General features: G+C 40.2%; 1 protein-coding gene across 1 annotated transcript in view; it reads right to left on the bottom strand.

Moving 5' to 3' along the window:
- Window positions 1-25699, bottom strand: part of LOC111153525 (RAR related orphan receptor B) — a 107491-nt gene that overhangs the window by 45766 nt on the left and 36026 nt on the right. The window contains exons 2-3 of the mRNA XM_022512579.1: window positions 6434-6634; window positions 1886-2027 (exon numbers count right to left, since the gene is read on the bottom strand). Of these exons, the coding sequence (XP_022368287.1) occupies window positions 1886-2027; window positions 6434-6634 (343 nt within the window). The remainder of the gene's footprint in view (window positions 1-1885; window positions 2028-6433; window positions 6635-25699) is intronic.

Genomic DNA, 25699 nt, shown 5'->3' with positions numbered 1-25699 from the left:
TGTGCTGTGGTGAATTTCTTCCCCCTTGAGAGTAGATTGTGACTTTATCCATTAAATAACCCTTCCCCCCAACACATTTCTTTTATGCCATGGGATTCAGACAATCTCCTAGATTTTGAGAACTTTGGACCATATGCCTTTTTCTTGCCCATAATTCTGTTCACCACCATGGACTCCTAAGACCTGCCTTCCAAAAGAGGCACTTTCTTTTATTGTAGGAAGAAGTAACAAAGATAAATAACTAACGACTTATTTTTTTTGCACAATTATTAATATATGCTCTCCTTCATACACTATCAATTAATATGTTGCCTCACTATGGTGAAAATAAAATATAAAATCATCAACGCAAGTTCCCATATAATTTCACTAAATAAATCCTTAAAACTACTAAATCCCCACCCTCTACCTTCTTCACTTTAGTTATGTGGAAGTACACAGTGTAATCAATTTACCCTAGGAGTAAGCTACACAGTTAGCAAGTAAAACAAGCAAAAACAAGAAAAACAAACAAAAGCAAGAAAAAAAAAGCAAGAAAAACAAACAAAAAGTCAGTTAGTTAACAGAAGAGTTTTGGAAACTTACATCTCTGCAACTTTAGAAGCTACCTATAAACTGAAAGGCTCAAAGTCAGATTCTTTTTTTTTTTTTTTTTGGTCAAATTGGTCTCCTAGGTATATGTTTATGCAAGGCAAAGTTAGGTGTACTGGGAAGTAGAAAAAGATAAACAAAAAATTATAAGTATTTTGAGAACGCAAGCTAAGAACTGAGCAGTTTTTATGTTTAGATACCAAGACTCATGGAGAACTGATTTCATCCAAATGAGTAAAAGGCTCATGGTGATTTAATAACTCATAAAATCCCTTTATACCAACAGACAGTGCATGCCAGTTACCTGTATTTCTTTAAAATCTGGAAGCCTTCCTCCCTCCCTTCCTTCCATAGTACCTTGACCTTCATTAGGTGTGACCAGAGGCAGAGAATCCACAACAATTCACACACACAGAGAATAAGTACCAAGGGAACTGCCTGTGTGTCAGGCTCTAGGTAAAAGAGAATTCCATGGTTCATTCAATAAACATTTAGGTGCCTGCTTTTAACCAGACTCCGAGGATACAGTGAGAACAAGAGAGAAATGCCCCCAGGACTCAGGGTTGCTCACAACCTGATATAGGAGTGCTGTGGCCAATGTCACTGGGGAAATAATTAGTTGAGATGAGTGCTTAAAAATGAAAGCAATACTAGATGAAATTCTTTGTGTGAGTTTATTTGTCCTGTTTCATTAATCTGTGGAATTTAGCTGGGGACCCACCTGCCCCATTTGGGCTGTTTTATGAGAAGGACACCACCCGTACGGCCTTTTTTAAGACTTGGACTTCTGTTACAGCCTTTGCAATTTTCATGATGCTTTCCCAAAGTCCATGCCCAACAGCAGAACTTTGCTTCCTACAGACACGCAGGCCGTTCCTTAGCATCTGCAGGTACCAAGCAACCTATGCACCTGTCAGACTTACCCAGTGACCTAATGGTCCTGGTTTGCCTGAAACTGTCCCTGGTTTTGGCTCTGAAAATCTCACATCCTAGGAAACTGTTCCTGCACAGGCAAACCTAGATAGGATCCAACCTAGGCCTATGTGGCTCTCACCAAACCTTGTTAGCACAGTTTGCTCCACGAACAACAGGAAAGTCTTTCCTTTCTTCCTATTTCAGAGGCAATACAGTTTTTTTATACTTTCTTATCTTCTTCATGTACAACCAGCACATGGTTTTCTTTTCTTTTATCCCCAATTCCCTTTGTCTAGAATCCTTCCGGTGGCTTAAACAGACTCCAGCAAAGCATCCATGTGAAAGCCTTTAAGTAAGAAATAGGAACACAGTGTCTTACCATCTCTCGACATTCCTAGGGCAAGACACTTTTGCAGTCGGCAGTGCTGGCAACGGTTTCTGTTGGTTCTGTCGATTAAACAGTTTCTCTGCCGTGGGCAGGAGTAAGAGGCATTGTTTTGTTGGCTCCTCCTAAAGAATCCCTAGAAGCAAAAAGAGAAAGGGAGGGAGGTGGATCTATAAGAAGGAAAATGGAAACAATTAACATATACCTTTGCTATGTTTTCTACAGTGACTGGAACTGAGTTTAAGTAAAAAAAAATTTTTTTTGACACTTCTCCTTGGTTAGCTTACAGATGTTTGCACTGGGGAAAATGTGTACTATCTGCAGAAAGATGAAGGTGTCTTTCATTCATTCATTTAATCAATGTTTACTTAAGACGTCTGTGACCTGTACTGATCTCTGCAAAGATAAACAGAACAGAGCTCTTTCCTTCAAAGAGGAGGGAGTCGGGAAGGAGAGGCAAAGGACAGTGTCACTGCCAAGCCAAATGTGACAAAACATGATGGGGACAATAATGCAACCTTATGGCAAGTGCTGGGGGGCGGGGAAAAGAACTTGGGCTGTTGGTCATAATAGCTGTACTGAGGAGGGTGGGCCCAGTGTGTATCATCACCTTCCTATAGTTCCTAAGATGCACATTTACCTATTTGAAAAATTTTAAATTTGGCCAGAATGCATCTGGAAGGTTGTTTTTTTATACCAGTGATGTCCCTTATAATTAACCTCATCTCTAAATAAAGGAAATATGGTATATACATTGTTCACTAAAAATCAGCAATAAATAAAAGCTGAACACGTGCTCTTTGCTTGGCCTCAGGCTTGGGAGATGTAGGAGGTTTTCATACAAGTAGGTCTTGGTCTTTCTGGTACAAACGTAACTGCCATGGACTACACATAACCCTTCTAAATAAATCCACAGCTGAGTTAATCATTTAAAAAATTCTTTGGACACCACTTGCCTTAATTAGAAAACCCTACAGGGGAAAATCTGTGTTTCCTCAGTTATCAACAGCAGGATAGAGTGGGGCTGGGTCGAGGGTCACCACTAGTGAGGCACCCATCTTGGCCACAAAATTTAAGAGGAGCCAAAAAACTTGTTAATCAGGATAAGTAATATTTTAACACAATATATTGAGAATCAACATTAATGCAAAATGCCCCAAAAAGTTTAAAGAGGATCAAGATTATCGATTTTCTTTCAGTTTGGGGCTCTCATACAGCGTGGCCTGGCACGTGAAGAGAGCTCAGCCACTCTTGTGAAGAACTTCAGAAATGGATGTGTGGTCCGTATCTTTTTAGAGAGTAAAAATGCCAACCAGTTTTGTGTTGTAAGCTCCAAGTCATTCAAAACAAGGACGACTTTGGTGCCCACAGGCCCACGTGTATTGCTTACATAATGGACCAGTGGTGGCAGAAGGAGCTATCTAATTGTCTAGTTCGAATGAATTCATGGAGCCCTTTAAAATGGAGCTCACATCCAATCCCCAGGGATCGAAATGATGTACTCCCTACACAAATGGTTCCTGACATACAATGGTTCAATTTATGATTTTTTGACTTTACAGGTGGAGCGAAAGCAGTGCGCGTTCAGTAGAAACCATACTTCGAATTTGGATCTTTTCCCAGGCTAGTGAGAGGCAGTATGGTGCTCTCTTGTGATGCTGCGCAGGACCGTGGCCCCAGCTCCCAGTCAGCTTGGCAATCACGAGGGCCAACAATCTCCTATACTCATAGCCATTCTGGTTTTCACTTTCAGTACGGTATGCAATAAATTACATAAGATACTCGACACTTTATCATAAAGTGGGCTTTGTGTTAGATGACTTTACCCAACTATAAGCTAATGTAAGTGTTCTGGGCACACTTAAGGTGGGTGACGCTAAGCCTCGATGTTTGGTAGGTTAAGTGTATTAAATGCATTTTTGACTTCAGGTATTTTCAACTCACCCTCAGTTTGTAGGGACATAACCCCTATGCAGGTTGAGGAAGATATATACCATCAAAGCAGTCAGAAGCCATAACTTCGGCCCATCAGTCTTGATAAAAGAGGACTTTGAATTTATATTTTAAGAAAGAATTGGTGGTTTTTATCTTTGGATGCTTTAGTGCCACTTAGCAAAAGAGCTGACAGAGAAGACTTTTGAAGTCATAGCCACAGTCCTAATTTAAGACCAATTTGACATTAATTACAAGGCATTTCTTGCTTATCTGTTGCTCATTACTGCAAATGAGGTCTTTGGCATAAAAAAGAGATTCTGTTTCAAATTTTATTGAATGAGGAGAAATTTGAATAAGTGCACAAGCTGAATTGATGTTATTTGAAATGGGTTGTTTATGTTGACTCAAGAACTGTATTATGAAAATTCAGAGGTTGATAGTGAATGTACTGATTCCGACATCTTATTCTAAGCAGAGTTTCTTGAATTTTCTATTTGGAGAAAGATGCAGCAGATTGACACATGTGGGTTTTCCCAGGACATAAAAAAAAAGTAGTGTCGTGTACAATGTCATTCTGGCTACACCTTTAGAATATGGTTCTGAATGGCAATGTAGTTTCTAGTATTGGATCTTCTTCCTTTAAACAGAAAAGATGACAGGAACCTACACAATTGTTTCTGGCTATTGACCTGTTCGAATATATTTGTTTCAGAGTCAAATCTTCTGGAAATTACTGTTTAAAATGTTTTGCTTTTTAACATAAACATACACTCATATTTTGAAATCAGGCGTTTTCCTAATAGAGCTTATATGTTGAAACACAAAACATCCACACTTTGACACTGGTAAAAAAAAAAAAAAAATGTATGTGGTGGCTACTTTGTAAACTAGACCAGAGGCCTTAAAATTGCATAATAAACCAGCACAGTGGTGGGAATGCTTTCCCTGGAGGGTTCAGATTCTCAAATTATTAGCGTTACATGTTACGAAGAAAACTATTTGTCTAAGGAGAATAAAAAATCGCTGATTTGTAATTTTGCTTGTTTCTTTTCATGAGCTGGAAACAACTGCATTAAGTTGGGTAACATGCAGTTCTCAGCTGTAGGTCTGCAGAGGACCAGAACGCAGCATCTCATGACGTTCAAATATGATCATCACTAACCACTTTTAAAGCAGGTCAGTATATCGACGGGTTAGTTGCATTCATGTTATTCTCCCCTCTCTGTATCCTTTTCCCACTTTATTTTCATTTATTTATTTTTCTTTTCTTCGTCCCAGTTTCAGTTCCAGGAATCATACTTTTTTGAGACTATTATGAAGACATGGCCAGTTTTTCACATACTACGACTATTTGACAGTTACGGTGAGTTTCATTTCACGTGTTTTTGAGTCTGTTAAGATTAAGGCTGGTTCTTAGAATCTATGGTTGTGGTACCTATCTCTCCTTCAGTCTACAGATTTAAAAAATTTTTTTTTTAATTTTTAAGTCATCTTTCTACCCAACGTGGGGCTCGAGCTCAAAACTCTGAGATCAAGAGTCATGTACTCCACCGACTCAGCCAGCCAGGGGCCCCCGTCTACCAATCTTCAATTAATTAATGAGTCTCTCTGCTTTCATCTTTGATCAAAAATATGATTGCTTTTGCCAATAACTTTGCCAACATATCATTTTTCACTTGCAGAGTGTAGCTACATTTTCTGTGTTCTGGTGACACTTTGCCCTTTGAAATTAGGTGTAGAATTGTTTTTTATTTCCTCCATGGTGTTTTGCCTCTCACTCTTTTTTTTTTTTTTTCCCCCTTCTAAGGAAGAATTTTAAAAACTTACTGTGAACTTTCAAATTTCTCTTATTTCAGATTAGGTCTGTGTTAACTGCGATTTTCAACTTTGTATTTTAAGAGCAACTTGCTCATAGGAATTTGTCTTTGGAAGGGTTGGTTCAATCTCTCCTTGGAGAAGAACACTGGATTAAGAATAAAAATCCTGTGTTTTTGGCCATACTCTGTCACTAAATAGATCAGTGACATTGGCCAAATGGCGTGATCTTGTTTATACCTCACTCATTGAAAAATGAGGAGGTTGGGGCAGATAATTTTTAACTAATTTAGAGTCTGGTATACTTCTGACATTCTATGCTTCTACTTTTATTTTTCTGGAATGTGAGAATAAAAGATGTCCCTGTGCATACTGCAACTGTTACCTGTGACTTCTTTCTCAAGCAGATTAATAAATCTAGGCCATTGGCTTGCAATCTTTAACCTTTAGTAGTTTCACCTAGTAATCAACACCCTTGAGTTTACTGAAGACAGTACTGTTAAAACAGGAAGAAGCTGTATTTCTATCTCTGTAAATGTGACTAAGTCAAGCTTTTAAATAACAATCCATTTTTAAGCAGCTGCTGACCAGGTAGGCAACCGCGAAAAAGCTGGAAGGCCAAAGAACAGAAAACCAACCCAGCCACACACCAAGCAGAAACTCCCATGTGTCAGCAGCAGGCACAAGCATCCTTCAGCCCTCTTTGAAAAGATGTCACCACGTGCATGGGGAGGTACACCAATGCCTGAGGCAAACACGATGCCTGGCCAGTGCTGTGTTAAAGTCCCCTACCTTGCAGCCTTCACACGTGATCACTCCGTAGTGGATCCCGGAGGACTTATCGCCACAAATTTTGCATGGTATCACTTCAATTTGTGCTGAAATGGGAAAAGAGACATTTTGAGTTTCATCCTTTTGCTCTCCTGTCTCCCTCCCCTCCTCTTCCCAGCATGACCTTAGGATTTGAGGACACTGGGGTGGGGTCGCCCACCACTACCGGAGAGAAAGGGCAGCCATCTACCACCGTTTGCTTTGTTTTTCTAAAACTGAAATATATAAGCAGGAATCAGAAGTTTTCTAAACTTAGTTCACTGCTTCCTCTTTTTTAAGCTTGACCTGGTTATTAAGTTGACTCAAAAATCCCTTGAACCTGTGGCTTTGGTTTTCTTATTTTGCACTTCAAACACGAGGTCACTGAGAGCTATCCCATGCCTCATTTCAACAGCATTTTAAATAAGTAAATAAAGCAAAACTGGAAGGGATGGCGGCTTTATACATGATGTGACTGGATGTTTACAGTGAAAATGTCAACGGTGACAATATTTATTGATCATACTCCACATGACCACGAAACTAATAAAAGTTATCAACACAAGATATGATAAATTAAGGACACAAATAATTTCACTAATACAACAAAATTAATCCATGGAGAAATCAGGGGAAAATGATAAAAACAGGTGGCTACTATGACTTTAACACAAACAAAGTAATTTCATGGGGTTGAAGACATCTGGGCCAAGTTTGAAGATTGTGTACGATGAGGTTAGGCGGATGTGAAGGGCAAAGGGCATTTCTGCCAGCAGAATGGAACAGAAGAGGTCTGGAGTGACAATGGCTCATGATCATTGGGACAGACAACTCAGCTCTACTGGAAACGTGGGCCATGTGGTTGGGTAGAGGGAGTGATATGAGATTATGGAGCTCCTGGGAGTTAGTAGAGGAATTTTCACCTGATGCCACTGGCCATAAGGATTCAAGGAAGGGAATAAGGTGAAGACATGTTGGAAGTGGTGGTTTGGGTCCCTTAGAAGGATGGGTTCAGCCAGCTGAACAAAATGAAGCAGAAGACCAATTCAAAGGCTATTCCAAAGCTGGTGTTAGGAGATCAAAGTATGGATTACATCAGTGGCAGGAGAAAGGGAAAGGAAGAAGCAAATAGGAATTTCAATCAGGATCAACAAAAGAAAGGACACAGAGGTGGAGATGGATGGAGAATCAAAGGTGACTTCAGCTTCACCCTTGAGGGTCAGGTTCAACAGCAGGTTTGACACAAATGGGGCTGCTGGTAAGGCAACTACTTTGTGGAATGTGGCGGGGCATGGGATTTCCAACTTGCCTGTGTGCACGGGTAGGCACCTGTAGATGGAAACTTTTGGAAAGATGATCTTAAGTCATCAGCATTGAGGTTATGGATGAATCCATGAGATAAACTTTATTTAGAATATAGTAATTCCTATGTCTCTGGTAGTATTCTAAGTGCTGTTAAAATTGTACACACCAGGAAGAGCTGCTATTCCTGTTCCCAATTTAAAATAATTATGCAAAATATGCCTCAAAATGCTTTGTACATCAATCTGCCGTTTGGATGCTTTTCTACAGTTTCTCACCCTGGAATATACAAAACAGATAAATGTAAGACATAACCCTCTTTCTCTTATTGTTTTGCATTTTTTAAAAAGAGAATACTTAGCTTTAGGAGAGTGTATTCAATTTTTTGAAACCAAGTATTTCATGGTAAGTTCAAGTCATCTTTATGAGCAAAAAATTCGGCATTATGGCCCTATTTTTCATATGAGAAAACTGAGGATTGAAGTGGTTAATGATGCCCTCGAGCTGGTTTGGGAGACGGCAACTAGAAATTAGCCAGCTTTCCCAGTACTTTGTTCAGTAACCCTTTCCCTGCCTACCTCACGGTTCGGATATGAATGCAATTTTGAATTCCTATATTAGTCCAATAGCACCAGCCAAAGAGATAATGATAAAAACATCAGGAGATGAGACAAAGTCAACTAAAATAGTTATTAGCCTAAGTATTTATATTAGTTCTGTTCCTTTAGCTTTCAAATGAGATGAACTGGTAATTGTTTTCAAGGTTTTGTGATGGGGGAAAAATGTGAGATTTGATGTAACTCTATTCTCTTTTCCTGGATTCCTGTCCTTAATCTGTTAGTGATTGGGTCCACGGCCAAGACCAAATTCATGTTCTTTGGTTTATCAAGTTTAGCTGACAAACGTCATAGATCAGTGAGGATTAAATGAGATATTTTATGTGAAGTGCCTTGCAAAGAGTAAAGAACTACAAAATGTCTTCATCAGCATCAGAATTACTGTTAGCTGGTATTTCTAATGCTATTGGACAAGAATTATGACAGACCACGTTATTATTCCTCTATTAAAAAAATCTTATTTAAGGAACTCAAAAGAGTGACACTATACATTGTTTGTACTTTTTTTTTTTTTTTAGTGATAACCTTTCAAACAGGGGACTCTTTATAATGATTACAAAACTGACTAAAAATAACAGGTATCCACTGTACAATTGTTAGGCGTCTATGATATTAAGTCAGAGGCACTCTTTGCATAAATTACTCCCCAGGGAGTAACTTACACGTGGGGAGAATCTGCTTCAATAAGTTCTTAATTATAAAATGATCTAACTCTAAAGGAAATGAAAATAGAGGTAATTTGCCCCCCAGGGTGTGAGAAGATGTTTTTGAAAGCCACAAAGGTTATCTTATACAACTTGGAAAATACAAATGGGAGAAGGAGTGATTCGATAGAGCATCTGCATATTTATACATATTTATTATCCCAGTTCAACGTGTAATCCTGAAGAACCATAAACATTTTAACAGTATTTTTAAAGAGAAAGAAGAGGGTATATGTGTGTTGCTATGTGTGGGAAGGGATTATCAGTTTGGAAAACCTAGGACCGTTTTTACCTATCATGGCAGAACAGGTCATCTGAGGCGTATTATAGGTAAAGATAAATTTAAATAATTTAAAGGACTAATTCTATTCTTTTGCCTTCATTTAAAATAAACTGCTTCTGTGCTACAACATCACAACTCGTACTGTGTATTTTATAAAGCGTGTCTTGCAGTGAACGCAGATCTGCGGACATGCTATTTATCACGGGTCCAAGCTGAACGTCCAGGGAGGATGTGCTGGCTTGGACCATACCAGCTGTGACAGTGAAGGCGCTCTAAGGTAACTGAAGGGGGAGTTCAACTGTCCTGCTTTTGTGTGACTCGAGGATTAATTCAACAATAGTGTTTTCTGAGAGACAAACACAGAGGAATGTTTGAGATGCCCTGAGAGACAGCTTGAGATGTGCTCATTTCACAGTTTCCCCATTTCTTTTTTTTTTTTTTAAAGATTTTATTTATTTGACAGAGATCATAAGTAGGCAGAGAGGCAGGCAGAGAGAAAGAGGGGGAAACAGGCTCCCTGCTGAGCAGAGAGCCTGATGTGGGGCTCAATCCCAGGACCCTGGGATCATGACCTGAGCTGAAGGCAGAGGCTTTAATCCACTGAGCCACCCAGGTGCCCCAGTTTCCCCATTTCTTACATCTTCTGCTCACTTCCATTTTCCTACTGGCAATCCTCTGTGGAGACTTAAGTTAAAATTTTATTTACCAACTAGATCTTTTTGTTTATAAAAGCAATCCTAGATAGTATTTCGGAAATGATATTTGTACAATATCAAAGAATATCATGAAAGATTTGAAAGAATTTGATGTTTTACCTTATATAAGATCACATTAGGAAGTACAATTAGTTTAATACCCCCTGATTTGGCAGGCTGGTCCTATTCAACAACTATCAACTAGTCACAGTTGGTCTCTTCTTTGAAGATGGCAGTTCTCTCTTCTCCCCCCCTTCCCCCGGTACCTCCTAAAGGCTCTCCCTTGCTTAGAGCCCCTTACTACAGCATCGCACGAAGTCACCGTGTGTTCAGTGCTTCCTGATGATCAAAATGTACGTGTCTTTTGTTCTGCTCCCTCAGAACCCCCCCGCTGCTGAAGGCAGGTGTGAAGTTAGATTAACTAATCCAAGCGAATGCATGCACTAGGAAATGCATCACTTTGATGCATCAAAATACCTTCATTCTTAAAAGAATCCACCAGGCACGGTAGTAGTAGTGGACTGTCGGGTACTGTCTGGTTGAAGGAAACTGAGTATGTTCTTGCGGCACTCAGTTCCCCACTCCAACTCCTACAACTCAACCTGGCCATTTTTATCGTCAGGGCATTTTAAGTCCATGGAGGAGAGTGTCCAGGTTAAAAAAAAAAAAATCTCTCTCTCTCTCTCTATATATATATATATTTATTTGACAGAGAGGGAGAGAGAGCACAAGTAGGGGGAATGACAGGCAGAGGGAGAGGGAGAACCAGGGTCCCTGCTCAGCAGAGAGCTCGACATGGGGCTTGATCCCAGAACCCTAGGATCAGGACGTGAGCCAAAGGCAGATGCTTAACTGACTGAGTCACCCAGGTGCCTCAGGACTTTTTAAAAAAAAATTTTCTACTGAGACCAAAGATCATTTGTGTAAGTCCTAAAAGCAGTAGTCCTAATTTTCTTTCTTTCAGTACGACCAAGAGATTCCACATATTCCCTTTTATAAAATAAAAGGCTTTAAGCAGGGGTGCCTGGATGGCTCAGTTGGTTAGGTATTTGCCTTCAGCTTGGGTCATGATCTCAGGATCCAGGGATCAAACCCCACATCGGCTCCCTGCTCAGTGGAGAGTCTGCTCTCCTTCTCTCTTTCTCTCTCTCTCACATAAATAAAATCTTAAAAAAAAAAAAAAAAAGGCTTTAAGCAATACAGATTTCCCATGTTTGAAGAGAAGTAATCAGAATCTTGTGATTGGGGTGGATCTATATTTTGGAATAGATCCGCAAGTGATTCTGCTACTGTAAGGCTCCCTCCCATTGAGGATTAAATGAATCAATCTGTGAACTAGGAATTCTCTGTAGCATGTGAACCACCTGCAAAGGAAATAAAGCCCAGGGACAAGCCTATAATCTGAAATTACTAAGGAGTGACCAAGAAGTTTCTATTTGTTTGCTGACCTTTGGTTTGGGGTATATTATTAGTATCTTTTGTTTTCTGCCTTTTTTCTTTTTCTTTTTAAAAAGATTTATTCATTTATTTGAGGGGGGCTGGGGCAGAGAGAGAGGGAGAATCTCAAGCAGACGACCCACTGAGAGTGAAGCCAGGGTCAGGGCTCGATCCCAGGACCCTGAGATCATGATCTGAGGTGAAATTAAGAGTTGGATGCCCAGTGGACTGAGCCACCCATGCACCCCCATTTTTCTTTACCTGAAGGGAAATAAGAAACATTTGCCCCATCTACAATAACTTCCATTCCTGGATACTGGGTTTACCCCTCAGTTTCTGTTTCCCAGAATTTTACAGTTATGCTAAAAGTGGGTAGAGCAGGAAAAACTCTTACTGTCGGAGTGAAGCAAAATTTGCACATACAAAACTTCCAATAAGGTTGACTATTTTGGTTAAAATTCCTTTTGCACATGGTCTCAGTAGCTGTGTAAGTTGCAGCTTACCTACTGTTTGTGGCAAGTCCTAATTAAAAATCCCTGTTCGTAGTCTCTCCCTCTCTCACTGGCAGACTGATAAGTTTCTACCTCTATTAGGCATACAATCTTCTGATGTCACATAAGAGCAAACCTACGAGATAAAGTGAGTATTTCTAAGATCTGGTTTCACTGCAACTCTGATTTATCAGAAAAGAGCGGAAGTGTGGAAAAATGAGACCCTTAGGAAAAAAGCAGAAGTCTCTGAGCTTTTACATCACGCTATGTGGTGACTCTAAAAGATTCCTGACGTCGGATCAGGTATGCGTTCACGTATGTCTCAATGGGGCACACAGCATCTTTAATCCCAGCTTCCTGCTTAAATACCAAATACAGTGCATGCAGCTCAGTACACTCTAATTCCTACTAGAATTCCTCTAATTCCTCTATCAGCATTTGGGATCTCCCTTTCTTCTTAAACTCTCCTCTGTAATATTCTGGGTGGTAGACTGTGTGAGCCTTTGGTTCCATTCAGTTTAGACAGCTTCTGAATGACCTGCAGGTAACATTTATTTTTATGTTATTATATCCCATATGTCACCAGGAGCAAGAGTAAGAAAAAATGACCGTCATATGAGGATGGCAAAAAATGATTTTTTTCAAAGGCCTGATTTATAGGATGATCATGAAGGGCATTGATTTATCTTCCAAAGGAACATTCAGCCCCAAAGAGTTGCTTGCCGACTCTAACTCCTCAAAAGACCGAAACAACAGAGAACGAGAATGAGACCAACAAAGGACAGTAGGAGCAATTAGCGTCATCATCAACAGCAATTACTGAGCAATTACTTAGAGTATTATCCCTTGGAAGTTATAGTGGTTTTAAACTCATTATTTATGAATTGATTCCCATTAGCTACATCTTACCCTATCAGAGTTTTAATTACAACAAGATAATGTGTGTGTAGGACCTGACATCATTCAGGATAAAAGCAGTCATGTCTTTGGTGACCACCCACAGTGTGGTCTGCACACCAGTGGCACTGGCATGACCTGGGGGCATGTCAGAAATGCCACAAATCAAGACTTTCCCAAGACCAACCGAATCAGAATTGGCTTTTTAACAAACTACCTAGGACAGCGTTCAGGTTTGAGAAGAAGTGCCCGGTGATGTCCAGGCAATTACAGTTGTAGCTATTCTGAGAACTAATGGAATTTTTAATTTCTCTGGCATTAAGGGAAATTAAAAAGTTTATGGGACTCAGGCAAAGGAATTTCTGCTGTTGTCTGTTAGGTATTTCTCTTTTGTTCAAAAGGCAGGAGGAAGGACACTCGAAGAGTTTGTTACAAAAACCCTTGTCATTAATTGACAAGGCAGAAGAAAGAGAAGCCAGTGTATGACCAGAAACATCTTGCATTACTGTAATTAACACTCGGTGTACCGGGTTTCCTTTACAGATTTTAACGATTGTCAGCTGGGTCTACATCTCTTCCCACTGTAACCCTGTGTGGTAGTATGTCCTCCCCCCACTTTCTGCGGACCTGTTTTTGGGGTCTGACCACTACTAGCTCACTCACTGGATGCTCTTCAAAAAAAGCCTTCTGAGGAGATTTTTAAAAGGAGTTTTTCTATTTTAAATTTTTAATTACACAAAGTTTACTCCATTTTGGTGGAGATAAGGAGGTCAAACAATATTTGCAAAGAGATGAACTCATTTCAGCTCTCTGTGGTAATTCTGGAGAGGATACCTTCGGAAAGCTACCCCATCTGGAGGAGCCGTATTCATTAACACAGAGCTCAGTAGTCATGATGGCTTCTCACGGCCTTCCTCCCGTCGATCATCACGCTATCCTGAGCCCTACCACCAAAGTGTGGTCCCTCACCAGCAGCACTGCATGTCCTGGGTGCTCGCTAGAAATTCAGGCCTTAGCTTCTACCTTGGACCAAGATAATCAGAATCTGCACTGTAACAATGTTTCCGTGATTCATACCCACAGTGAAATTTGAGAAGTTCTGGAAGAAAGAAGGAGAAGGTATTCTACAATTTAACTCTCAGAGTGTCTACCCCTAAACCACAACTCCATGTGAGGAGACTTTCATCTCAAAAAAAAAAAAAAAGACATGGGGCCCCTGGCTGGCTCAGTCGGAAGAGGATGTGACTCCTGATATCAGGGTCATGAATTTGATTCCCACATGGGAGTGTAGAAATTACTTAAATAAATTTTAAAAACTTAAAAGGAGATGTGTATTCTTGAGAGCTAATTTTTTTCAGTTATATAAAGAAGAAAACAGCGATTATTTTGCTTCAGTGAAAAACCAGTCTCTCTGCGGTTCCTTCTTTTGTTCCTGAGCCTCTTTCTCTAGTCTTCATTTAGCTGAAATCTTCAACAGAAAGCTCATGTTTATGCAGCACCCCCTTCACTGAAGGAGAACAGGAATGGAGAACTCCACACACCAAGTCACACAGATGACTCAGAGAGAACAGGCAGACTTCATTCCCTTGATAAAAATTCAAAAACAGCAAAACCCCCTCTTTCTGGGAGATGAAAAAAATATAGCTTTTCTATGTTAAATATCAAATTGCATTAAGACAGACAAATTACAGACAGAAAAAAAAATTAGAAAACAAGAATGTGACCGAGGGCTTCTAACCAAAATATTCAAAGAGTTTTCAAAATTCAAAAAAAAAAAGGGCAAAAGGCCAGAACAGACACCACAGCAGTGATGTATGGATGGCAAATCAGCATACGAGGAGATATTCAATGTTGTATGTCATTAGGGAATTACAAATTAAAACAACAATGTGATGCCACTACACACTTACCAGAATGACTAAAATCTAAAAAACAAAACAAAATAATAATACCAAATGCTGGCAAGGATGCAGAGCAAAAGGAATGCTTATTTGTTGCTGGTGGGAATGCAAAATGGGACAGCAGCTTTGGAAGGAAGTTTGGCAGTTTCTTATAAAACTACATGGTGTGACCATATGACCCAGCAACTGAATTGGCAACCTACAGCCACACAAAAACCTTCGCATTAATGTTGATGGCTACTTTATTCATACTTGCCCCACAAATGAGATATTCTTTAATAGGTGAGTGGATAAACCAACTACATTGCATCCAGACAAGGAGTATCATTCAGTGATTAAAAAGAAGGGAGCTATGAAGCCATGAAAAGACATGGAAGAATCACATATGCATAAGGTAAGTGAAAGAAGGCAGTGTAATTCCAACCATATTACATTTTGAAAAAGGCAAAATAGAGACAGTAAAAAAACAAAAAATCAGTGCTTGCCACAGATTCAGGGGATGAAGGGGAATATAAATAGGTGAAACAAAGAATTGTTAGGTTAGTGAAATTATTATGCATGCTCTAATGATGCATAAATATCTATCCATTGGTCAACACCCATAGAATGATACAACACAAAGAGTAAACCTGATATAAAGTATGGACTGTAGTTAATCATGTATCAGTATGGGCTGCCTCAACTTCTTACTAAACACGCCTCCAGACGCAAGGGACACAAAAGCAAAAATGAACCATTGGGGCTTCAAGATAAAAAACCTTCTGCACAGTGGAGGAAACAATCAACAAAACTAAAAGACAACCTACAGAATGGTAGAAGATATTTGCAAATGACATATCAGATTAAGGGCTAGTATCCAAAATCTATAAGGAACTTCTCAAACTCAACACTCCAAAAAAATAAAAAAAATCCAGTCAAGAAAAGGGAAGAAGATATGAATAGATATGAACAGAAACTTCTTCAAAGAAGACATAAAAATGAAAAAAAAAAAAAAAAGACATGCAAATGGCTAGTAGACACATGAAAAAATGCTTAAATCACTCATCATCAGGAAAATACAAGTCAAAACCACAGTGAGAGACCACCAGTCATAATGGCTAAAATTAATAACTCAGGAAACAACAGATATTGGTGAGGATGAAGAGAAAGGAGAGCCCTTTTACACTATTGGTTGGAATGCAAACTGGTACAGCCACTCTGGAAAACAGTACAGAAGGTCCTCAAAAATTTAAAAATAGAGCTACCCTATATATTATGTAGCATAATATATAATTACCCTATGTAGTGGTAGTGCATAATATGTAATATTACATATTACATAATATTACGTAATTATGTAATAGTGCATACCTAATATGCACTACTAGGTATTTATCCTAAGGATACAAAAATAGTGATTCAAAGGGGCACCGGTAACCCAGTGTTTATAGCAGCAATGTCCACAACAGCCAAACTATGGAAGGAACCCAGGTGTCCACTGAGAGATGAATGGATAAAGAAGATGAGATGTATATGTATGTATGTATGTATGTATGTAGGTGTATATAGATATATATATACCTTTACACACACACACAATGGAATAAAACCCAGCCATCAAGAAGAATGAAATCTTGCCATTTATAACGATGTGGATGGAACTAGAGTGTATTATTCTAAGCAAAGTAAGTCAGTCAGAGAAAGACAAATACCATATGATTTCACTCATATGTGGAACTTAAGAAACAAAACTTATGTATATAGGGTAAAGGAAGGAAAAAATAGAGTAAGATAAAAACAGAGAGGAAGGCAAACCAAAAGAGACACTTAACTCTAGGGAATAATCTCTGGGTTGCTAGAGGGGAGCTAGGTGAGGGGATGAGGGTAACTGGGTGATGGGCAGTAAGGAGGGCACTTGATGTAATGAGCACTGGTGTTCCATGCAGCTGATGAATCACTACATTCTACCTCTGAAACTAACAATAGAAAAATCTAAAAATAGTAAAAAGAAAAAAAGAAAAGGAAGAAAAAAAAAACCAATGTATCAGTATTGGTTCATCACTTGTAACGGATACATCACACTCATGCAAGACATTAATAAAGAGGAAACTGCATGTGAGGGGGTCAGTACATCTATGGAACTCTATTCAACTGCTCTGCACATCTGTAAGTGCACTAAAAATTCTATTAATTATCAAAAATGATTGAATTACACAAAAGTACTTCTTTTTTTTAAGATTTTTTTATTTATTCATTTGACAGAGATCACAAGTAGGTAGAGAGACAGGCAGAGAGAGAGGAGGAAGCAGGCTCCCCACTGAGCAGAGAGCCCGATGTGGGGCTCGATCCCAGGACCCTGGGATCATGACCTGAGCCGAAGGCAGAGGCTTTAACCCACTGAGCCACCCAGGTGCCCCCAAAAGTACTTCTTTTGATGGAGGTGGTCAGGATCCTCTGAGATAGCCCCAGAAAGACAAGCAAGGAATACTTTAAAAATAATTCTGCAAGTATTTGTTTGTTTTTGGCCACAAATACAAGCAAGTCCAAGTTTCTATCTTCAGAATGAATCCAGTGATTGTACAGCCTCACAGAGGTCTAAATAATTTGAATGCAAGGCAGACTGAGAGAGTGCTAGAAGAATATGGAGTAGAAGATGTTGATTTCAAGTAGGAGACGCTTGGGAAGGTTTGGCGGGTGAGGTGGTTTAGATAGTGAACAGAACTTCAAGTGGTAAATAGGTAGGAAAATGTCAAAGTTAAAATTGGTGACTAAAGATTGAAAGAGGAAAATCCAATTATGAGAGTAAAATTCTAGATGAGCTATTTAAACTTTTCTTGGGGGCTTAGTTATTGGCGTTAAGTGAACAGTAGAACAGAATGCTTTTAGAACTATCATACGGCTAGGCTTTCTATCTGTAGTCACATGCATCTGGTTGAACTACACGAAATTGCCCCTTTTTTTGTGTGCAAGGGAGCACGCAGGATTGGCAGTTTCATATGGCTCGTGTAGTATGGCTCAGTGCTCTAAGAGGTGGTCTGTACGCTACTTTCTTTTCAACAATACTTGGAGAGACCAGTTAACAGGGACATACATGATGAATATGAAAATCAAGACAACCTATTGTGTATCTGAAGATAGAAGATTCAAAGGTTGGAACAGGAACACTAACTAATTAAACACAGACAGAAAGACACACATCCCCTGCAAGTAACTGAAGTTTGGGATGGAAACCACACAATACTACTTCTCGTTTTCTTCATTGGTAAAGCAGGAGAGACCATTCTGGAAGCTCTCAGCCCTTGTTTAGTGAGTTCAAAAGGAAGAAAAATACATCTTTCTCTGCTTGGTGGCAAAAAAAAAAAAAAAAAAGGCTAAATCTCTTGAAGTATGTTTAAAAAGAGACAAGGCAGGACCACAGGGAGAAGAACTAGGTTATATTCTAAAAGGCAGTGATCAGAATCCAATTTCAATGCCTTTGCTCTGGAAAAGAGAAACCTTATAAAATAAAAATGGCATGTCATCCTCTTGTAAGGTATTTGGGTGGATTATTGTCCTGCAAGAAGACAATGTCCACATAAGATCAGAATGTTAGCACTATATTAACTTTTTTTTTCCCCTGGTGCCATAATCTTATTTAACTGGCTCATAATGTGCTACAATTTGCTTCGATGGCCCAAAACTGAACTCTTTCATATTTATAAACATATCTTTTTTTATATTCCCCTAGCTGTTAATACAGCAAATTATTACATAAGCAAACTTTAGGACATACATGAGAGTTTTATGTCTGTTTTGTGTGTCAGAGAGAGGCAGAGACAGTGAAATGGAAAAGGAATTGTCGATACGAAGACTTGCTTTGCCATTGGACAGTTGATTTGGTGAAAAATTTGTCTGAAGAGACACTCCAATATGACATGAGGCAGTTTTAGCTTATAGGATAAACACTTCGAACCATTTAATGCCGTCACTGAATATTCTATAAGAACTTGGATTTTAGGCCCTCATTTTAGGCCCTCTCTGCAAGAGCTCTGACTTTGTTTTTAACAGCTAATGCTACCATCGCAAAATGTACTGCAAGTTTCTGTGCTGAGAATTACATCATCATATCATGTATGTCCTAGCCAAGGCAGGTATAGGCTCAGTTTCATCCTTACATAAATAGCCTTTCCAAAAAAAGGAGACATGCAGATTTTAAAGGAAGGAGTTTGCATCTTCACGCCACACCAGAAATTATTTTAGAGGTCAAATGATAATTCAGGATGTCACTTTCGAAGCTCTAATAACTTCCCCCTACGCCAAACATCACAAAAGCCCTCTGTCAATGTAGGCAAAGGTTTAGCGACCAGCAAATGGAGAATTAGGAGTGCCCAGCTCCCTCGAAGACCGAATGCCCGTTCTGCTGATACTGCACACTTTCCCTAAAGAGATTACCAGCATAATCCTAAATATTATAGGACCCAAGCTATCTTATTTTTGAGCTCATCAGATCCAGCATGCTGCATGTAATCTGTCACAGCTTTACTCAGTGTTTACGTAAGCTGGCAAAAAGGAGTGTAGGAACAAAGGTGACCAAGTACTAAGAACAAATACCGTGATTTTCCAATTTCACTTTAACAAGTTTCCTTTGTTGTTGTCTTTTTTTTCCTTTTCCTACAACCAGAAGATTCACAATCATTGATAGTTTTTTGACAGCGTCTGCATGGAGATGTTTACGGTCGGCCCGTTTGTTAGCTGTGTTTCTTATACATTAATTTATACCCTAGGCCTTTTGAGGCTATCAGTGGACTGAATCAGTAGGAGAAAGGGAAGTTTCCTTTTTCCTGTCATTTCTTTAGAGGTCTGAATTACTTCGAAGCTGCAAAGATATTTATTTGGGGGGGGGGGGAATAACAGAGGAAAGAGACTGGTGAAAACTACAGATTGCTGAGCACAGTACTAAGTATTCTACGGTAGTAACGTTTAAAAGAAGCTGCAGATTTAATTTAGCATATTCCTTTTAATTCCACTAAAATTGAAAAGGAAAGTAAAATATTTGTTTCTCTTTGCAGAACGTAAATACACATTTGCTCATATAATTTATTTAAAAAATGTGTGTGAACACACGCGTAAACTCTTAAAATCAAACACTGTGTTTTCTGTAATTTTGCAACAGAGGGGAAAACTGTTCTTTTCCCCACCAAATCAGGAGAGAAAGGAACGTTTCTGTTCACCTGTCAGCCGCTGCTAATTGTTAATTCAGACGCAAAGAGGATTAAGTGCATAGACGTTAATATGTCCACTGTTATTAATTTCTAAACAACAATAGCAACAATATCCTGAGTAAATCGGTCAGTAGTAAGGATAAATAGTGTTTAAAGAATCCATTGATGTCAGAACTGCAATCTGCTTGTAATGGCTTCTTTCACCAAGACGGTCTTTAAAAACATACATTTGAAATCAGTCAATAATTGCTTTAAAATAATATCCATTCTTTTCTAAAATTGCAAGCACCAGGAAGCTATAGACAGGCAAAGATGTAATTTTCAGTTTACATAATATCCAAAGGACTTTTAGTTTGATTAGTAACTTTTTTTGCATGGTGGTAAGATTTGTATTATTTGAAACAAATAATTGTGTTAATTTACATTTTCATATTTTCAACTGTTGTTCATTGCTCTCTAGTCCTAGGGAAAGAAGTACAGCAAATTATCCATCATATTTGTCCTGATATGTTTTTAAAACAAATGCTCAAAACCAATCTCAAAACACGATGAGATAATATGCATTCAGGGAACGAGGTACTAACTTACAAAAAAATTTAGGAGAAAAACTCAAATATGATTAACCTTATTATTAGTAATCACTCAACCAAATAGATTTCCTTTTTTGGAAACTAGGTTTCTTACGTATGAGAAACTGCCTGGCATCATATAACCATAACGTGAATTTTTTAAAAATCAGAGAAAGTAAAATGGTCCTAACGGTAGTAATGCCAATGACTAAAATCAGAGCCACAAAACTGTGACAAGGCTGTTCCCAGAGTTAACCTCATGCTAGGGTCATGTGACTACCTGAATTCATTCTCAAAACTTATGCATTTGGTAATATAGGATATGGTAACACTCACATATAAATATGTTCTCCAGGGGAAAATAAAGCCTGAGTGACTTTATTACAGACATTCTCAAGTCAGAAAATACGTATTGTTCCCACCCTTAGCCATCAATTTATTTTGCCGAGAGCTTCTACCCGCTTCCTGTTTGCCTGAAGGACAGTTGGTACAGCTAAGCGTCTGAAGAGAGAAGAAAACGCAAAACTCACCAGTAGCGTCAGCTTTACTCTTGGGCTCGTTCTCACACATTCTGACGTAGCAATTACAAGCTAACTGAAAAATATTGCACTTTTCCCAGGAGGTCTGAGGACCGCCCTGATGTTACTCCACAACTAGAATCCCAACAGACTGCATTAATGAGATTACATGAAGGAGGGAGTTAAAGGTATCAACTGTTCCATTTCATTAAGTGAAGGGTGAAGGCCTGCCCAGGCAAGGGAGGCAGCAGGGAGAATACTGGCTTTTCCTTCGGATACTACTTAGTCAGGAGGTAAGGCAGCGTTTGCTAAATCACGATCAACAGTTTAAGAGCTGCGTATCCTTCCCCACACCCCCCTGCATCCAGCCCCCAGAACTGTTAATTCTGCACTGAAATTCTCCTTCGTTCTCAACCGCTTGGAAGCTGATCCAAGAGGCCCATGGCATGTAACAAGGGTCATCTCTGTGATTATAAGAGTATAATGTACATTTTCTTTGGAATTACTTTGCTCGCATGAGTTGAGACCCTCTCTGGAGGTCCAGGGATGAAGGATGGACCTGTTCTTCCAAATGCGGGACCCCAGCTGTCCACGGAGTACTTAAAACAGCCTACAGGCATTTTACAGAAGAAAACACACGTGCCCTACACCATGCCCGTGGCAACAGTGTGTTCTAACCCTAACCTGACCTCAACCCTGGGTTTTAAAGTGACTTCATTTTCCCCGCATGCCTCAGTGCTCCCACTTGTAAAATAAGAAGGACAAAGACACGTGGACAGAAATTTCTGACTTCATGACTATCATGGCTAGGTAAAAACTGCTTTAACTCCTACAGAAAAGAGCACTATTTTTATGCATGAGCAAAACGCTCTCCCGAGGGGCAGTTTTATTTAACCCTTGCTTAGGTTTACCATATGGATTCACTGATGGACTGCAATGCTTTCTCTTCACCCGTCAACTCCTGCTACCACCTGGGACGGCTCTCATTTTCTTTTCTCTAATCACCTGTCACAAATGGTTTCTTGATCTCCCTCCCTTCTCTTCCTCTCTTTTCTCAAGCACCTGTGTTTTTTCTTGGCCCACACTGTACTGGAAAATGCTTTTCAGCGGGAAGAAAGGCAAGGAGTGGTCAGGTGGATTGGGGAGGCTGTGGCCAAGCCCGTCGATATTACTCGTGATGGAGCTGAGCCCACTGGTTTCCAACTTTGGATGCCCATTGGAATAATGTGGAGAACTTAAAAATATCAATGCCCAAGGATTTCTGTCTTATCTCCCGTTGATTTGTTCAGTGTGGGGGCCAAGGTATCTGGAATTTTTAACATTTCTAGAGTGATTCTAATGGGCAGCCAGGACTGAAGCCCCTGGAATGTTCCTCAGAGTCACCAGAGATACATGTTAAATGTATAGATTCCTGACTCCCTGCCATTACTGAGTCTGGATCTTCTGAAGAGGAGCTTGGGAAGCTATGCTAATAAGTGCTCATGCATTTGCAACAATTAGTTTGGGGAAAACCCTGGACTTGGAATTAAAGCATCTCTTTTGAATTCTTGGGTAAATTACTTAACGTTTTTTGTGCCTCAGGTTGCATATCTGTAAAATAAGATCACAACACGTACCCACTAGATCACTGACCACTTCATCCACCATGAATCCCACCCCGGGGTTCCTATTTCTCCACCATTCATGGATACTAGTGTTCTTCATTAATCCTTTTTAGGTGCTTACATTTCACCTTGACTATAAGCTCCTTAGGGATAAGGACTCTCTGTGCGTTTCAAGGTGTCTAGCATAGAGAGTCAATAAAATGTATGGAGCCCATCAGTGACAGCAGCAAGCCACCGTCGGGGGAGAGGGGAACCATACAGAAGTCTGTCTACTCCCACCGTTTCCTTCACCTTTCTAGCTCATCTTTGGGCCACAGTGAGCTTATTTGCTTGTTCCTCCTCTGTGGAAATGAGAGAAGGTTAAGAAGAAAAAGCGTTTCCCTCTTTTTGTTCTTTATTTACTCACAACTGGTTCTCAGCATAGGAGCAAGGAGGTTGGGACAAACAAATTCTCTTAATTTCCTCTTTCCCCTTAATCTACTACTCTTCCCCTCATCCCCTCTATCTGACATTTAATTGCCTCTTTGGACCGTTGTCCCATTGGTTTCCGTCTTTCTTCTGTCCCGTTGGTGGATCTCTTTTTCTCCGGTTATAAGTATTATCATTAATTGACCTCTCCTCCCGGATGGCTCTCCCTCCACCCCACCCCACGGTAGGCAGAGGCCATTATACGCCTGCCACACTAACGTGTACTTAGACTGTCCCTGGTATCACAAGACATTAAGCTAGTGGCACAGAAAAGTTCTTAAAAAACAAAGAAACAGGTCACCTGGGTGGCTCAGTCAGTGAAGAGTCTGCCTTCGGCTTGGGTCATGATCCCAGGGTCCTGCAATGGAGTCCGGCATAGGGCTCCCTGCTCAGCGGCGAGTCTGCGTCTCCCTCTACCCCTACCCCCTGCCCATGAGCCCCGCGCACGCGCACATGCGTTCACGCGCTCTCAGATAAAATCTTAAAGAACAAACAAACCCCCAAAACAAACAAACACAAGACAATTCCCAAAATTCAGGGAGGAGGTGAGAGATGAAGCTTCTTCAACAAAAAAAGTGTCATAAAAGAGAAATGGCTTGATTTCATACGCAACTATCCCTCTTTAGCTTTGTGGTTCTCAAAGTGTGGTTCCCCAGACCAGCAGCATCAGCGGCAGCACCTGGGAACCTGTTAGAAACGCGAACTCTTGGGCCTTGCCCAGATCTACCCAATCAGAATCTCTGGCGTGTGTGGGGGAGGGGTGTCCAGAATTCCACGTGTTCACAACCCTCCAGGTGCTCCTGGGCACACTCCTGTTCAGAGCCACGGCTGTGCAGCCTGGCTTTTCCAATCAGGCGGAGGGAGAGGTCATTTGCGGGCTGTCCCAGACTGGCTGTGTGGTTCGGACCAGTTACGAAGTCTTCTAAAACCTCGGCTGCATCACTTGTAAGATGGCCGTGAGAACACTCACCTAAGGGAAGTGCGGACGAATTTAAAGGGAGATAATGAGATGATTCCTATATTCAGCCTGGTCCCCAAGCACAAAATAAGCGCTCGGTAACTGTGCGCCCTTGCTCTGTTACTACTTTAGAGGAGAATGGGAAGGGTTTTGTACTTTAAAAAGCGCCACTCTTTGTTTTTACAAATTGTCTCAGAAACTAGCTGCACATTAAAATCACTTGGAGGAAACTTTTAGAAAAATATCTGATTCCCAAGAGACTCACTGGAAACTAATTCAGTAAGAAGTTTTGGAAGTGAGATCAGGCATTTTTACTTTTATTTCACAGAAGATACCCAGATGATTCTGTTTTATTTAAAGATTTTACTTATTTGTCAGAGAGCAAGAGAGCACAAGCCGGGGAAGCGTCAGGTAGAGGGAGAAGCAGGCTCCCTGATGAGCAGGGAGCCGGATGTGGGGCTCGATCCCACGATCCTGGGATCATGGCCTGAGCCCAAGGCAGACACTTAACCAACTGAGCCACCCAGGTGTCCCAGATGATTCTGATATACACTGTAAAACAGTGTTATATATTAAACTCAATATTGCCATGAAAAAGAGGTGTGAGATTAAATGCAGGTAAAAATTAATCATCTGTAAAGTCAGATGTCATATTCATTATTTCCATGATTTTGCCCCAGTGCATTGGCAGAAAAGTTTAGAGAAATGCTTAAACATAGGTTCTAGAGCAGTCCACCTTGCCATTACTGACATTTTAGTATATGTGCTGCCGAAGCGAGCACGCCATTACTGACATTTTAGACTGGAAAATTCTTTTTTTCTGGGGAGCTTTTCTGTGAATTGTAAACATTCTTGTCTCTGTCCACCAGAAGCCAGTATCATCCATCAGCTGTGACAACCAAAAAGGTTTCCGAATGTTGCCAAATATCCCCTGCGGGACGAAGTAGCCCCCAGTTGATAACTGTAGTTCTCGAGTTTCAGTGTCTGGACACAGACCCAGGCTTTATTATTTAACAGCTCTCTGATCAGAGGAAGCTACAACCCCTCTGGGCCTCGGTTTCTACTCTTATGAAATGGAGGTAATAATAACACCCACCTCACAGAGTTCTGTGATTCTGTGCAAAGACAGAAGAGAAAATGCATCTAAAGCCTTGAGAACAGTATCTAGAGTGTGGTAGGTGTTATAGTCGGAATGTTTATGTCCTCCCAAATTCAGATGCTGAGATCCTAACTCCCAGTGTGATGGTAATAACAGATGGGACCTTCGGGAAAGGATTAGGTCATGAGCTAGATCCCCATGAATGGGATTTGTGCCCTTCTCAAAGGACCCCAGAGAGCTCTCTGGTTCTCTCTTCATATGCGGATACAATGCGAAGTCAGCAGTCTGCAGCCTGGATGGGAGCTCTCACCGGATCCAACCTTGCCGGGACCCCGATCTCAGGCTTCCAGCCTCCAGGACTGGGAGCTATTTGTTGCTTATAAGCCACCAGTCCATGCCACTTTGCTGAGGTACCCTGAATGCGTACTAAGATACTACGTATTCAGTAAATGTCAGCTATCATTTATTCGTGCCTGTGTGTGATGTTCTTATATATGCATATATACGGCATGTGCATGTGTTATG

Source organism: Enhydra lutris, unplaced genomic scaffold (assembly GCF_002288905.1).
Source record: "Enhydra lutris kenyoni isolate GAN:26980312 unplaced genomic scaffold, ASM228890v2 scaffoldscaffold33, whole genome shotgun sequence".
NCBI classification, from domain to species: Eukaryota; Metazoa; Chordata; class Mammalia; order Carnivora; family Mustelidae; genus Enhydra; species Enhydra lutris.
Note: the sequence above shows the minus strand (reverse complement) of the source record. Positions and strands in the feature narration are given on the sequence as shown.